Raw genomic sequence first — 17,050 nt, forward strand, 5'->3', positions numbered from 1 at the left:
CTTTGGGACATATTTTCAAAACGTTAATTATTTGGAGTTGATTTGCTAGTGTTTTTACAGTCCTTTATGTCCAGCAATAATTTTTCTCAGAGAACTTGGGGGGGCAAATAAAATCACCAGCGGGCCAAATTCGGACCGCGGGCCGCTAGTTGTGGTACCCTGCTTTAAGGATTCAAATATATATACTCCCATACAATCCATACATCAGGACAGAAAATCTGCACTATTCCTGCCTGTAAGCCATGGCAAGTTAGCGCTACATAGAGCTCATGGTTTCCTCCCTCTCATCAATAGTGTCACACAGTGAGCCTATATAATGGCCATATGATTGCCATTTCTCCTCCCCTGCCGAGCCCAAAGCGAGGTCACTCATCACTGGCTGTGTGAACTGGGCTGAGCTGCACAGCAGTGGAGCTGCTCGCTCGACGAGGATGAATAACTCTCCACTCTCTAACTCCCTCTCTTCTCATAGCAGAATACTAGACTATACACCCATCATAATAGGGCTGAATTATCCCTGCCAACACTCTGTCCTAACCGATGTATGTCTAATCACTCCCATTGTAAAAAACACAATGCTTTGACTTTCATAGCCTGTAGCCGTTTAACAGCAGTTTATGAGCAGTTTACAACATTCTATTACTATTTATTATGTTATTATGTCTATACTGTAGGTGATAATGAACTAATTCCTATAGTAGAAAACTTCAAACTTGGCACCATGTCTTCAGACCTATGTTGTTGTCATTGGTTACTAATCCCCCCCCCCTGTCAACCCTCTAGGAGAACATAGAGCTTCCATTAGATGACATGGAACCTAACACCTCTCTGTCTGTAGCTGCAGTAGACCAAGCGTCAAGTCAAGCACTGGTAAGGACACTCCTTTAATACCCATATTCACACGAGTTTGCCTGGTTACAGAGTTTATGGCCATGGCAGCATCACGCTGTACAGCAGTACTCTGTCTCTCCACCTTTCTGTGCGATTTCTCTTTAGTAATGGCACATTCCAGAGCATCATTATCTAAACTCCCTTCTGAAGCTCTTGCCACTTTGTTCTGTAGTCCTGACACCCTGCCTCTCTCACTGCCCACACCGTTTTTACCGTGCACTGTTACGCACATATAATTACATTCACGAGTCCTTTGTGACTCATAAAAGAGTCAGTTGTATGCATTTTTGCAGATTTTAGAATTTTCGGTTTATTGTAAACGTTTTCAGTGTGCATAATATACGAATGCTTCTGTAGAGGAATCAACAGGGAGGGTTGAAGGAAAAGGCAGACATTTCATCCAGTAAACAAAGACTAGAAAACCCACTCAGCTGGAAGAAAAAAAATCTGTGTTTTGCTTCTCCTCCAGTGTGTGTGCCATGGAAACAAAAATGACAAGGTGTTGAGAGTGTCATGGTCGGCGGTGTAATAAGTTGGTTTGAGTGCTCTGCCTTTTAAGGGGTCCTGGCCCTGCTGGAGCTGTCATCAAAAGCACTGAACCAGGCTATAGCAGATGGCTGCAGAAGGCCAAAGCTTTGAAGGCTGACAAAAACAAAAGAATGGGACAGCACAGCCCACGCTCTTAGAGATCACTCTCTGTTGATGTCGAGACACTAGGATGAAAGCTGACAGTTGGATTTACACTGACACTTCAAATGTGGTCCCCTGACATAAAAAACTCAGTGCCCATGGGTTCACTGGGGTCTGTTTGCTTGCCATGAAGGCTTTTAGCGAGGCCCAGGAACAGGTTTTACTGTGTACTTGTGTGTCTAACAGAGAGCCTTTTATATGGCTTTGCTGAGCTTTTTCTAGGTCTAAAAGGCCATTGCACTCAACACTACTACAGTAGTTATCATTCTCTATTGATAATAACAATGTGCTAACACTGATAAAAAGCATTTTCTTCAGATTCTACCAGTAGGTGTGTATACACTGTTTATTCTTTAATTCAGAAAGAGCCATTTGAAGACAAAAAGGGGTTAGAGTTCAATTATACCAAAAATCTCAATTGCGGCCAGCATTCTTGTGGTAATTTCTGAAGTGGCCTGTTTAGAGCAGGCTTCCTGAACGCTCCAGTGCTCTCTGAGCTATTACTCTGATATTAGGCCTAATGAGAGTCATGGCTAATGGCCTGTCCCTCTCTGCCATCTGGACCTTAAAAAAACCCTGACTGCAATTGCTTTATGAAAAAAAAAGATTGCATTTTTTTGTGGTTGTTATTTATTAAAAAGCATGAATCTGAAAGCAGTGTTTCACTGTGTTGTCAGCGAGGTATTTTGGTGCTAAATATGATCAGCTGACTCCTTTACACTATTTTGTGTCAGTGTTTGTTGTGGAAATAGTCAGGAGAGTTGGGAGGTGTTGTGGTATTCCAGGTGAAAGCCTTACAACAAATGTTGATGAAATTTCCTCAGGCTCCCGGAATGATTCCCACAAAGTAGATGGTTAGATGATCAGAGCTGGCTTCGCTTCAGGCCTTGGAGTTTGAGTAGGAGTGGGCTGGCTGAGTGTGTTTTCTAAAGTGAGTCAGTATGTATGTGTAGGCTGAAAAGCAAACTGATGCCCAGTTAGTCTGTTTGTGTGTATTTTGGTGAGACTGTTGATTCTACAACCATCCGAAGGACTGAAAATGTGTCAGAGTACAGTAGATGTTATCTATTCAGTGAGGTGAGGGGTTGGAAGCGAGTCTGACCTGTGTGTGTGCCAGGTTCGGACGCTGAGGACTGATGAGGCGCGGGGCCTGTTGTGGCTGATGGAGGAGGAGGCTCTGCAGCCTGGGGGTTCTGAGGACACTCTACTGGGACGTCTCTTCAGCTACTACGGCCCTGCCGAGGGCGAGAGCAAAGGTACAGAGACACACACGCCTCACAAAAAAAAATCCATCACTATTGTTATACTTCAAATATTATTTATTTTTACTGAATATTTATTTTGATTAAAATAGACACTAACCTACACTTATCACACCTACTATGCCTACCAATCTCGTTTTATATTATCCAATCTTATCTTAATACTACTTCTCCAAAATAAATCAATAGTAATTGAACAGAGGGGCAGAGATTCACAGGAAGCCCATCTCTGCAGCCAACTCTAGCACCCCTGGAATGGCTTCCAGTTTCTCTCTTCATCAGAAAATAGCAACTTGTTGCCTGAGGTCACACGCCGATCATAGAACTCCCTCCTCACTTTTCTGTAAAACTCAACCTTGCACCTCACCGCCATGTGCTTGTGGAACAGCCTGTGTTTCTCCTGTTCAGGCCGGTGCTGGTTGTGGAAGCGGAAGCTGGTTATGTTTAGGAACTTCCAGTAGCACTCACAATGCCAGATATCTGAGAAATTCACTCATAAAACCAGTTCTATATGTACCTAAGTGCATTCTAAACATACACTGAACAAAAATGTAAACGCAGCATGTAAAGTGTTAGTCCCATGTTTCATGAGCTGAAATAAAAGATCCCAGAAATGTTCCATATTCACAAAAAGCTTATTTCTCTAAATTTGTTTGCACAAATTTGTTTACATCCCTGTTAGTGAGCATTTCTCCTTCGCCAAGATAATCCATCCACCTGATAGGTGTGGCATATCATGGAGCTGATTAAACAGCATGATCATTACACAGGTGCATCTTGTGCTGGGGACAATAAAAGGCCACTCTAAAATGTGCAGTTTTGTCACACAACACAATGCCACAGAGCTCAAGTTTTGAGGGACCGTGCAATTGGCATGCTGACTGCAGGAATGTCCACCAGAGCTGTTGCCAGATAATTAAATGTTAATTTCTCTACCATAAGCCGCCTCCAACGTCGTTTTAGAGAATTTGGCAGTACGTTAAACTGGCCTCACAATCGCAGACCACGTGTAACCCCGCCAGCCCAGGATCTCCACATCCGGCTTCTTCACCTGCAGGATCGTCTGAGACCAGCCACCTGGCCAGCTGATGAAATTCTGAGTATTTCTGTCTGTAATAAAGCCATTTTGTGTCAATAAACTCATTTTGGTTGGCTGGGCCTGGCTCCCCAGTGGGTGGGCCTATGTCCTCCCAGGCCCACCCATGGCTGCGCCCCTGCTTAGTCGTATGAAATCCATAGATTAGGGCCTAATTTATTAATTTCAATTGACTGATTTCCTTATATGAACTGTAACTCAGTAAAATTGTTGCATGTTGTTTTTTTTTTGTTCAGTATAGAATGTCGATAATACACAAAAATAAGCAATTAACCAAATACTGATAAGAAAAAACAATTTGATAGGAAGATATTGATGCTCCTGTGCCATCCATGGTACAGACTGGTTAAATTGCTGGGTGTAGAAGCTCATTTTGTAAAATGATATGCCATTTAGCAAATGCTTTTATCCAAAGCGACATACATCATGCGTGCGTACATTTTATGTATGGCTGGTCCCGGAAATGGAACCCACTACCCTGGCATTACAAGTGTCATGCTCTACCGAGTTAACAATTGAAAATCTTGGATAGCAGAAACAAGTCGCACGTCTAGTTTTGAGGTTGTTGGATTTTCCAAATCAGCATTAGTGCCTATCAACCAACCGTTCTAACGTTCTTAATTCTTCAAACATTTTGATATCATCATTTTCAAATGTAATTGCATTCTAATGAATAGAATCACCATGGCAAAGCAATAAAATGGGTTTCAAATCAACGCTGTCACTCTTATCGACCAGACATTCTACATTCAAACATTCTACCAACTTTCCTTTGGATGATTTTTATGATTCAAAATTGTCATGACAATGCAAAGGAGTGAATGGATGTGCATCATCAGGTAAAGTCAGTTTTACATTGAACCCACCAATACACTACCCTGGTCCCAGATCAGTTTGTGCTTTTGCCTACTGCGTCGTGATTGTCAAGCCAAACAATTGCATGGCAATTCCATAAGGAGTTGGGAAGAGAGCATAAACAGACTGGCAGTCAGGCTACCAATACAGTGGCAGAGTTGACAGATTACTTTAACAGAACTAATCACCCAGATATGTTGTGGTATGCAATGTGCCACTCTGTTTTACAGTGAAGAATAATAGAAACAATGGGGGAAAAACTATAGCAGCAAACAGTATTTATGTTCAAAGAATTCTCTGTTTTCTAAACTACCATATTCTAAAATAATTTTACTGCAAAAACACCAAAAATACAGGTTTATAGAAAGTATATTGTCTGCTCAAAGGTGACAATGATTTGTTGTTTTTCTTCTTTTTCACATTATGTTCATTACCACACATACTGTAGACATCCATACACGTAAACATTGGCATACATAATTGTTATCAACTCCTTTATCCATCCTACTGGTCAGGTCACACCTTGCTGTTGAAGAGTGAGAGACTACATCACTTCCTGCTGGGCCACAGCCATGGTACAGACTGGGTGGAGTATGACGCCCGTGGTTGGCTGAGCCATGCTAAACAGAATCCTGTCTCGACCAATGCAGCGAGTCTCCTGCAGGACTCCCAAAAGTAACACCCGTCCCACATAATGTTTTAGCTTGATTGGCAACACTTGCAACAGACATTTCTGACCGTGTCGGATTTGTCGCTCTCCTCTCTAGGAAGAACATCAGTGGTCTGTTTATGAGTCGAGGGGGTGGGGCCACCATCCTGTCAGGCTCCATTGCTGGCCTTGAGGGCGTTTCCCAGCTGACCTTGCGGCGTGCCACCAGCATGAGGAAGACCTTCACCACCGGGGTGGCAGCCGTCAAGAAGAAGTCCTTCTGCATCCAGATCAAACTACAAGTGGTGAGAGGCTAGGGGCCATCTGCAGGGGCCAGGTCTGGTCGAGGGACTGTGAGAGGGAGAGAGATCTAGAGGGCCCAAAATAACTTATTATATTTCCACTTCTGTTCATGTTTCATTATGTGTATATCCACGTTGTGTTGGGCCACAAGACCCTCATTTAAATCCTATACACGAGCTGATTCAGTAAATGGAGTCTTTTAATTAGCATTGCCTAATGTATGCCCTCCCTCTGAGAGAGGTGTTCACACAGCGTTTGGGGCGGTAGGTAGCCTAGCGGTTAATAACGTTGGGCCAGTAACCTAAAGGTTGCTGGTTCGAATCCCCAAGGCGACTAGGTGAAACATCTGCCTATGTACCCTTGAGTAAGTCACTTAGTCCTAATTGCTCCTGTAAGTCACTCTAGATAAGAGCGTCTGCTAAATGTATAATCTTTCTTCCTATGTTTTTGCTGTGTTATAACAGCTTTAAAGGGTAGGAGCTAGAAGCCATCCCAGTGCAGGGTCTAGGCATTAGATTTCCTGGTCCAGAGTACATTTCTTAACTACACCATTTATTTCAACTCAAGCTGATTATTTTATGAGATTGCTTAATGTATGAAATGTGTGAGAGCCACTGTGTGGTGCCTTTGCATACGATTAACGACGTTTGATCTGTGATTAAATTGGGCTACTCTCTCAGTGCACGGTGAGGCCTTGCCCTATCCTCTAGCCCTCTATCACTGTTATCATTTGAGTCCCAGTTAACCCTTCTCTCCTTCAGGACGCTCTGCTGGACACGGTAAGGAGGTCCAGGGTTCACTTTGTCCACTGCTTGCTGCCCAATGCTGATGCCCTGCGGGCGGGCAGAGGGGAATTGGAGGCCCAGGGGGAAAGTGGAGACTCTGGCCTGATGCAGCTGGATGTGGCCCTGCTCCGGTCCCAGCTCCGCGGCTCCAAGCTGCTGGACGCCCTCAGAATCTACAGACAAGGTGAGAAGGCTGACAGAACTAGAGGCTGTGGTTGTTAGATGAAGGTCCTGAAGGGTCTGACCTGCCTAGACTGGAGTCTGGTTTCCTTCACAAACAAACCAAACGACCAACACTGCTCTACTGTATGTCACGTAGACTATGTGGTTAGAATAAATAGTTCTGTAAAACATTGTAGCTCCATAACCTTGCCCCCATGTCGTTGTCTTTACAGGATACCCTGATCACATGGTCTTCTCAGAATTCCGCCGCCGCTTCGATGTGCTGGCACCACACCTGACCAAGAAACTTGGCCGCAACTACATAGTGAAGGATGAGAAGAGGGTCAGTCTATTTTTCTCTGTGTGTGTGTGTGGTTTATAGATGAGGTCTGTAGTGTTACATTAATAAACTGAAGAGGCCATCTCCTTCCTGGCTGTCAGTAGCCCACTGACAGAGGAATAAACCTCTGTTAATCAGAGCCATTGTGATGACCTAATCAACATAGCAGAAGCAGAGACAGAAACGAAAGGCCTTCTAATTGCACTGGGGTTTAGGGCTAAACGTATCAACTTTGTGAAATATATTGTCTACCCTGGAGGCTGTCTGCCTGGTGGTTTTACCCTAATGATTTTCTTAGGATAGGAACTCTCCACTGCAATGGTTTATGTGCGATGTAAATGGTGAGATGGCCTAAAAGTATTTTAGTGTGACCCAACCTGTGAAGGGAGGATTGCTAATGAGGGTTCCACTCTGAGGTTAACTATCAATGAGGGTCAATTGTGTATTGGTCCCCTGAAAGAGGAGCCAGGCTGAAGTGAAATGGTGGGGAAAAGAACACAAAAGCTACTCTTTACAGAAGAGTGTGAGAGACTGAGCGAAGGTGGTACAGAGAGAGAAAAGCAGTTTTCCCCTGCGTCAGTGTCTCGTAGCGGGGTTTCTGTGGAAACGTCGTCAGACAAAAGGCCCTCAGTGCTCGGTGCTGCAGCTCCTCTCACAGTGTAATCTAGATGGGGCCTTTCAGGCTGGAGGCTCAAGTGGACCTGTCCACACCACCCAGGGAAAGGGACGGCAGAGAGACACACAGAGACAGACCGTAACACAGAGAGGGAGAGCTGCAGGCGGTGCCCCTCTGTAGAGGCTGTATGTGTTCAAGGCTGCTATGGGGCCGAGACCACCACGGGGCCAGGAGGAACAAGCTTGGAGAAGGTGGATTCTGGAGGACGAGCTGTCTGGTCAGTTTTTGCCTCTCTCCCTGCACATGCTCTGTGTCCTTGAGAATAGGAGAGGAGAGGGTGGGGATCGGGCCGGATGTGTGAGGTAGAATGTGAAAGGACTACAGATCAGGGTTCTGTCAATCTGTCTGATTAGAGGAGTGGTTGTTGGGATGCTGGGATTGTGTCAGTTGGCAGCTCGACGGGACTGCTGTAGAGGGATAATCCGGGGGTAGAGGGGCAGGGAATGATCTGTGTGTCTGTGTGTGTTTCCAGGCGGTAGAGGAGCTGCTGGAGTCCCTGGACCTGGAGAAGAGCAGCTATCACATGGGACTGAGTAGGGTGAGTACCACTACTACCACAACATTAAAACACTTCACGCTTTGATTTAGTCACTTGTTAAACTACCTCTGTTCATATTATATTGAGTGAAAAGGGGTTATAGAAACTCAGAAAACAGATGCTGTCCCATGCATACAGTAGGTTTCTTCAACTTGTAGCTAAAGATTCCTCCTTCCACGTGTTTTTCCTTGAGGAATCCCAGTAACAATTCTAAGGAGAGAGAACGTTTTCATAATGTTCCCCGTAATTTCCCCCTAATGTTTGGGGGTCTAGTTTTCTGTTAGTTAGGGGAACATTCTATCTTTGTTAGCAAAAATGTTCTGAGAACCTTTTTAGCATGTGTTTGTGTTAGGAGAACATTCCCTTAATGTCAAACAAAACTTATCTAACTAAGAACACGGTTACAATGTTAATGTTTTAGATGTGTTTTATTGAACATGGCAAGAACATTCATGTCCAGTTTTCTGAGGGTTATGAGAATATTCCATCAACGTTCTACCAAACATACACTGAACATGGTTGCCATGTTCTTAAAAAAATGTGTTTTTATTACACATTACACATTGTAACTGTTGCCAAGCCCATCAAGGCCCTGATTGGTGAACCACTGATCCATTCACAGCTCTTTTTTTGTCTGTTGGCAAGGTTAGGGATACACACACAGTGCTTTCAACGTACGTATTTGACACCACATAAATTATTACATTGTGCATGTTCATTTATACAGTAATTATTATATGTCCTCACCTGGGATTTGAACTCACAACCTTATGGTTCACAACATTCATATATTTCTGCTACGTCACCATGTCTGTGTACATTATCAGTTATTTTTTTACTATTCCAGGGGTGAAAGCAAGCTGGAATGGTCCGGTATGAACTACTGGTAAAATAAATAGTGGTGGTACGCCGTACCGGTAAAACATGAGCCTATCACAATAATGAAAACAGATTCCATGAAAACTGTATGCGATCACAGTATTTATCATTACCTCATGTCAGTCGCATGAACAATTTGGGAATATTCTTGAAAACTTGTGGAATACGCTCAAAATGCGGTGTGTTTCAACGATAACACATTTTTGCCAAGGCGAAGATAAGTGGCCGAGACCAAGACGCACATGGACAGCAGTGTATGCATCAATTGGAGTTACAAGACTTGTGTAGGAGGCTTAATGAATGACATTCACTGAATATCATTAATTTAGAAGTGATGCCAGAATTATTTTAGTCCAGTAGCCTAATAGTTGGAATATAAGTCTGGACACTGACTATAGGCCTCACATTGAGCCTATTACAATATTAACTTCAGCAGAATTAAGTGTTCCTGGCCTACGTGCAATTTCTTTCAGCAGCATAAAAGCTGACAGTATTTTATTTTCAACCACATAAAATATGCGTCCAAGACTAACTAAAATATCAGAAACATGCGGGATTGTTTTCACAGTTTTTAATTTCCTTAAAACCGGTCAAAATATGTCATTTGGAATTATCCCTGGTTTCTTAACGTCCTCGCTCCGTGACAGAAGCAGAAATTAAAGAGAACTTTACCGATGTCAACTAGATTGTTGATGATACATTGATCATTCTATCGATTTATGACATTCTGGTGAGCAGGGCTTTATTTAATATTCTAGACGAGCATCAAGTAATGACAGAAGAGAAGCTGCATGTATCTAATTATAGACAAGTTGACTAACAAATAGCCTACCAAATGTCGGAAATTCTAAGCAGAAAAATATATTTTAATGAGGCTTAAAACATGTATTTTTTCCGCACCTCCTGTCATTACGCCATCCATGAGTAACGTGCGCAGGTAGCCTACATTAAGTAATAGTTTGACAATCAGTTAACATCATGACTAGTTGTGTTTATGACACATTACAAAGGGAGGCTAATACATTTTAAGTGAAAAGACATCTTTACTGTTAGGTCCATAGAGATCCTATTAAATGAATATGGATACTGTATGTAATTACTGTATATGATCAAATAGATAAGTGCACGCACACAAAGCCCTTCATTTGATGAAATAATATTTTTTTGTGTAAAAAAAAAAGTAATTTCACATCACGTCTTGTTACTTTTGCCAAGCCAATCAAAGCCCTGATTGGTGAACCACTCATCCATTCATCTCTTTGTTTGGCAAGGTAAGGGAAACTCACGCACACAGTGCTTTTAACATAGTGTTTTCAACTTACATATTTGACACACAATTACATTTTTGCATGTTCATTTATACAGCAATTATTATTCAACATGTCCTCTCCTGGGATTTGAACTCACAACCTCTTGGTTCATGGTACATTGCATGGGACGTTGTACTCCGATCTTCCTGCGCTGCCACCATGTCCATGTCAGGTATCAGTTAATCTGACTAGTCTCTCATCATTGATTTGATTTACTTATTTCAGTAAATGAAGGGCTTTCTGTATGAGACCTCCCATGTGTGCATGCACTTATCTATTTGATCATATACTGTAATTACATACAGTATCCATATTCATTTAATAGGATCTCTATGGACCTAACAGTAAAGATGTCTTTTAACTTAAAATGTATTAGCCTCCCTTTGTAATGTGTCATAAACACTAGTCATGATGTTAACTCATTGTCAAACTATTACTTAATGTAGGCTACCTGCGCACGTTACTCATGGATGGCATCATTTTATTTAACCTTTATTTAACTAGGCAAGTCAGTTAAGAACAAATTCTTATTTACAATGACGGCCAAACCCGGACGACGCTGGGCCAATTAGGCGCCTCTCTATGGGACTCCCATTCACGGCTGAATGTGATGCAGCCTGTAATGACAGGAGGTGCGGAATAAATAAATGTTCTTGCAACATTCCCATAAAAACATGTTTAGAATATTAATATGTTTTGTTCTGAGAACATAGCAACCATGTTCTGTGTTTGTTTGGTGGAACGTTGATGGAATATTCTCCTAACCCTCGGAAACCCTCAGAAAACTGGACACAGGAATGTTCTTGTAACATTCTCATGAAACGTGTCTAGAATATTAATATCTTATGTTCTGAGAACATGGCAACCATGTTCTGTGTATGTTTGGTAGGAGGTTTATGGAATATTTTCCTAACTCTCAGAAAACTGGACACATGAATGTTCTTGCAACATTCCCATGAAACGTGTCTAGAACATTATCTTAAGTTCTGGGTAAGTTCTATTTGACATTAAGGGAATGGTCATTTGGAAACATTCCTATGAAAACGTTATTTAATGACCTAATGAGACTCTAAAGTTGTAGGATTGTTTGTTGTTAGCTGGGATGTGTTTGTGACCCTGGGTGAACTGTCTTGACAAGTGTTGCCTGCCCTGGAAGTCTCTTGGCTGGGGAGGATGGGTCTGAGAGGCATGCCTGCCTTCCAGCCTCACCGTGAGACGCACAATCATGTCTCCTTTGTATTCATGTCGGTATAGAGTAATTTCTGGCAGGTGATGGTCTTCGATGTTGTCTTTCGCCCTGGCACTTGTAGACTAATCACAGTAAACACTGCTTGGCACACTTCTGTTTAATCCCATCAGCTGAGAAGTGGCCCATAGCCAACAAGAAAGTATTGTAATTAAAAATGGTAATTTCTTGGGAGACAGCTGTTGCCTTCGGGGTTTGGAGATTGAAATGGCCTTTGGAGTAGATTAGCACCAAGATGGTGGTTCACAAAGCATTCCAACGGTGTCCTAGCAACAGCAGTGGCCTCAGCAGAATGCCAATTAACAGCAGCACCAAATCTTCTCATGACACTGGGTCCACCACACAACTCTCACTGTGGTAAACACTGCCACAACAGGAAGTCACGTCTCATGTCCACTTTGATTTACCCATTCTGATCATAATATGACGCCGACACCCAGAGATCTCCTAACTTGTGGTTTTCTGATGTAGAGTTACATTATGGACAAAATGCATATGACAAACATGACTTTACTGTTTTATTTTGAAGCCAAATTCATGACATTCTCCCTCTAACATTGCAGTACAGTGTGTTTTCTGAACCCCTCTTCGTATTGGTAATACAGTATATCCTGCTTAAATGTGTGTCTGTTCCACCTACTGGTTCTTTCATGTATGCCAGGGAGGTTTGATCTTTTATAAAGCACTGGAGCCTGTCAACTCTCCCATCACCATCCATCCTTCGCCTTTAAGCTGACTGACTGCCACCAGTCTTCACACTGTGCCTGACCCTGGCCTGATGATGTCTCTCAGAGTGTATGTGAATGATAGGAGATTGTCATGTGACGGCACTTCTACTGGCCCTTTAACTCTGTTTCATCTTTGACCCAGACAATATGGACACAATGCTGACACTCTCTGGCAGAGATAACGGGCGCGTTCAAGCGGATCACTTTTGTCAAGTCGGTGACCGTCGTTTTTCACCGCCTTTCAAAGTCTGTTGCATTATGGGGAAGAATGACTGAAACAGGAGCTTTTGCGTGATTCATGTATACGATGGAGTGATACAAATGAATGTGATATTTGAGGCTCTCTCACTGATTGATTGTACAATGTAGCCTACACGCATATGATGTCAGTTTGTGAGTGTGTGGTATGGGAGTTGGAGACATGTATATTTTAACATTATAAATAAAAACTTTCATAAACAACTTTAGTTTCCGACTTTCAGCTGTCACAGATATACCTCCCCAACTTCCCTCCTCGACTTTCGTCTACAGTCGGTTGCTTTCACCTTACCACTCAAACACGCTCAATTACTTTATACCCAATCTTCTTGGATTAAAGGGCTGTTGTCTTTAGACTACAGTGGATGGATCTACCGCTTTCTTGTTAATGTAATTTATTTGTGTAATAGGTGCTAAAAAGGCATACTTTCTTGAAGTCAATTTCAAGTCAATTTTTATTTAAATCAGCTTCAGACTTGAACAAACCTGACTATATCTATTTTGTTTGATGATGAACTAAAAGGTGTGTACTTTCCTCCCCAGTTGTTCTTCAGAGCGGGGACCTTGGCTAAACTGGAGGAGCAGAGGGATGAGCAGACCAGACACAACATCACCCTGTTCCAAGCAGCCTGCAGTGGGTACCTGGCCAGACAGGCCTTCAAGAAGAGGAAGGTAGGCATGACTCCACCACGGCTTCACGTCATCCAGATAGCTGTCAGAGAAGAAAGGCAGGATTTAAAGATAGAAGCAGGGAAGGAGACAAAGATGTACTGTGTATGTCAAGGCTATGACTGTGACTGTCCAATATGATCAGAATTTGTTTTATAGTTTGAAATCCAGGATTTATTTTCCATGATTTACATTGGTAGTTTTTTTGTAGAGAACAGTTCAGTCTTCCTACTGTATATTCCCCCTGTTCCTGAAGTCTTTTTTTAGACTACGGCAAGCTCTACAGTAAACTCTACAGAACAATATTTTACTATTGATTTAGAGACAGAGAATAAAACTTAGAGAGATGTGGTTGCCTAGGAGTCTGGAGTGAAGGAGCCTGTTCCAGGTCCCATTTTAAAGGTTGTTTGCTCCGCCATAGGACTACAGCTAGCTCTGCTGTAAATCTCAAACTAATCACAACAGGACCTAGTAAATCTATTGGCCTAACCCCACCCCATCCCACCTGAATTCACTGATTCACTGTCACTATCTGCACCAGGGACAGGGGGGTGGCATGTCCCCCTTAATCACACTCTTATTGATCAGCTCGTTTTAAAAGCAGCCCTATTATACGTGCCAGCATCTCCTTCTCCTCAGTTCTATCTCTCCATTAATCTCTCTCCACATGATATGGGGCCATCTCTGGCGCTGATAGCATTTTTGCAGTTGATGTATGGAATCCAGCACTCCTCTCCTTCACTGTGTGATTACGCTCTGAGTGAGCAGGCTGCCTTCATCTGGCCTGGCTAGAACTGAGTTCACTGGCTGGTTCACCACCACCCACAGGACATCACTACACTCACTGGCTGGTACACAACCACCCACAGGACATCACTACACTCACTGGCTGGTACACAACCACCCACAGGACATCACTACACTCACTGGCTGGTACAGCACCACCCACAGGACATCACTACACTCACTGGCTGGTACACAACCACCCACAGGACATCACTACACTCACTGGCTGGTACACAACCACCCACAGGACATCACTACACTCACTGGCTGGTACAGCACCACCCACAGGACATCACTACACTCACTGGCTGGTACACAACCACCCACAGGACATCACTACACTCACTGGCTGGTACAGCACCACCCACAGGACATCACTACACTCACTGGCTGGTACAGCACCACCCACAGGACATCACTACACTCACTGGCTGGTACAGCACCACCCACAGGACATCACTACACTCACTGGCTGGTACAGCACCACCCACAGGACATCACTACACTCACTGGCTGGTACAGCACCACCCACAGGACATCACTACACTCACTGGCTGGTACAGCACCACCCACAGGACATCACTACACTCACTGGCTGGTACAGCACCACCCACAGGACATCACTACACTCACTGGCTGGTACAGCACCACCCACAGGACATCACTACACTCACTGGCTGGTACAGCACCACCCACAGGACATCACTACACTCACTGGCTGGTACACAACCACCCACAGGACATCACTACACTCACTGGCTGGAACTTTCCTTCACCTCCACACACGCTCTACACTACCTCCATTTCAGCCATGTCTTTCTACTCTCTTTGTTTCCAGGAAGCATCCATGTGGCTTTAAGCTTTCTGAGAAACGGACATACGCTGCAGTATCTTCCCAAGGTGGCCTATGAGAATCGTTTTTTAGCTAGTTGAGCAAAAAGCTGAAGTTTTTAGCCTTTAGACATTTTTGTTATCTCTGCTTCTATTAAAGATTTGTGCTTCTCTTTTTGCCCTCATGACAAAATAAGCAGCTTTTGAGTAATGGGCATGTGGTGGAAATAGGAACCCGGGAAAGGCCAAGGTTTTCTCTTATTAAGTTCAAAGGCCATCGTTCAGAGACTGAGGGTGAGGAGCGCTTTATAATCCACTGGAAAGGGCAGGAAATCACCACTGAGGAACTGTATGAAGACTGTACCATTACTAAATCCATTATTCGGGTCGCCTATTTTTTTCTGAATGCTTTCTCCTCTGTTTCTTCCCGTACGTTTATCTTTAATAGAAAGATAAGATTCAATTGATTTTTTTATTGTAAAATCTTTGCCTCTGAACTGAAGTTCAGGTTTTTGTGAGGTAAGATGTAGTACTCAATTATGGGTGACGGCTAAGGTTCTGTGGTTTTTATCTGGTTAGCAGTGGTTGTTTCATATCAATGTATGGAAACGGTTGTTTCTGTTCCAGTAGAAAAATAGAAGTCTAAGTCTGTTTGTGTATTTCTTGGTTTGGTGGTTCATTGTTTGCTGGAAATAATACCAGGTTTTTGACTTGATTTAACATTATATGAACTTTTTAGATAAGTAATTTCATATAAAGTCATAAACATATGAAGTCATGACTTGATGACTATGATGTTACAGACAAACACATTATCTAAAAAGTTCATATAATGTTCAATCAGGTCAAGAACCGGATATTATTTCCAGCGAACAATGAACCACCAAACCAAGAATTACTCAAATAACTCTTTAGACTTCTATTTTTCTACTGGAACAGAAATAACCGTTTCCATACACTGATATGAAACAACCACTCCTAACCAGATAAAAGTCACAGAACCTTAGCTGCCCTAGATTGACTATAGAACAATGAGTTTTTCATTGCAAACCTCTTGAGCTTGTCTGGTTTAGTCAGTATAATAATGATGATAGACCAGGCCATGTGCGTTTCTCTGTCTGCCCTGAAAATATATAACATTTCACAGATATATGCAGTAGGTAAAAAAGTAGTTATTCTAAATGCACCGGCCCAAGAAATAGAAAAGTGTAATTGGAGGAATGCGGTGAAGTGGTATATTACTGTGCGAATCGAGTTCCCTCCTCCCTCTTTCCTCCCGCCCTCTCTAGCAGGAAGATTAACGGAGTGTGTCTCTATCCAGAGGCCTGTCTTATAATAATGATTGTATAATGAAACCCACTAGGGCTCTCACTCGGTCTTCCCCGTTCATGAAATTTGATTAGGCTTCCATAATGTCACTGTATGATGTATCCGTTCTCAACAGATGTGCCGTGGTTAGATGGAAATACACTCTGAGAGTGTTAGGAATGTGTTCTATGGCAGCGGCAAACATACTAAAAGCCCATGGTGCTTGATAAGCGGCTGGCTGTGTCATAGAATGTCCTGTAACTTTTGATTGATTCATCATGGTTTCCAGAGCTTTTTGAAGTCATCCCAGCATGACTTAATCAGGAATATATATCTCCCTTTCGAGAAGAAACAATTTCCCTTTTGAAAGTGTGCCTGTGTCTCTCTCTCTCTCGTACAGTAGTGGAGGGAGGGCATATGGAAGACAGGATGTTTTCTTTTGAAACACAGCCCAGTGTTCCGCTGTGTGTTTTCTTTCCTCATGTATACCTCTGGGAGCCGGGGGGAATTGAACAGAGCAGCCGATGGGCTTCCTAATTAAGCGCTTGTTTTAAGTCCGGGAGTGCGGTGCTGAGTGGAAGCAGGTGGTGTGGGCGGGTGCTTCTGCTGCACCGTCAAGTAGAGCTCAGTCTTCACAAACACAGCGCACGCACACACACACGCATGCAGACCACACACACATTCACGCACAGGTAGGAGAGAGACACACCGAACCAAAGCTATTACCCAGGCAATGACATCCACTCCTACCTAGCCCTATACTCTTACAAAAAAGGGTTCCAAAAGGG

The 17,050-nt window shown here is 43.1% G+C and overlaps 1 protein-coding gene across 1 annotated transcript in view; it reads left to right on the top strand.

The window, feature by feature from the left end:
- Positions 1-17,050, top strand: part of LOC120057198 (unconventional myosin-XVIIIa-like) — a 110,307-nt gene that overhangs the window by 60,806 nt on the left and 32,451 nt on the right. The window contains exons 14-21 of the mRNA XM_039005682.1: positions 784-870; positions 2,699-2,837; positions 5,310-5,469; positions 5,562-5,748; positions 6,508-6,715; positions 6,927-7,036; positions 8,182-8,247; positions 13,212-13,340. Of these exons, the coding sequence (XP_038861610.1) occupies positions 784-870; positions 2,699-2,837; positions 5,310-5,469; positions 5,562-5,748; positions 6,508-6,715; positions 6,927-7,036; positions 8,182-8,247; positions 13,212-13,340 (1,086 nt within the window). The remainder of the gene's footprint in view (positions 1-783; positions 871-2,698; positions 2,838-5,309; positions 5,470-5,561; positions 5,749-6,507; positions 6,716-6,926; positions 7,037-8,181; positions 8,248-13,211; positions 13,341-17,050) is intronic.

Source organism: Salvelinus namaycush, chromosome 12 (genome assembly GCF_016432855.1).
Source record: "Salvelinus namaycush isolate Seneca chromosome 12, SaNama_1.0, whole genome shotgun sequence".
NCBI lineage: Eukaryota > Metazoa > Chordata > Actinopteri > Salmoniformes > Salmonidae > Salvelinus > Salvelinus namaycush.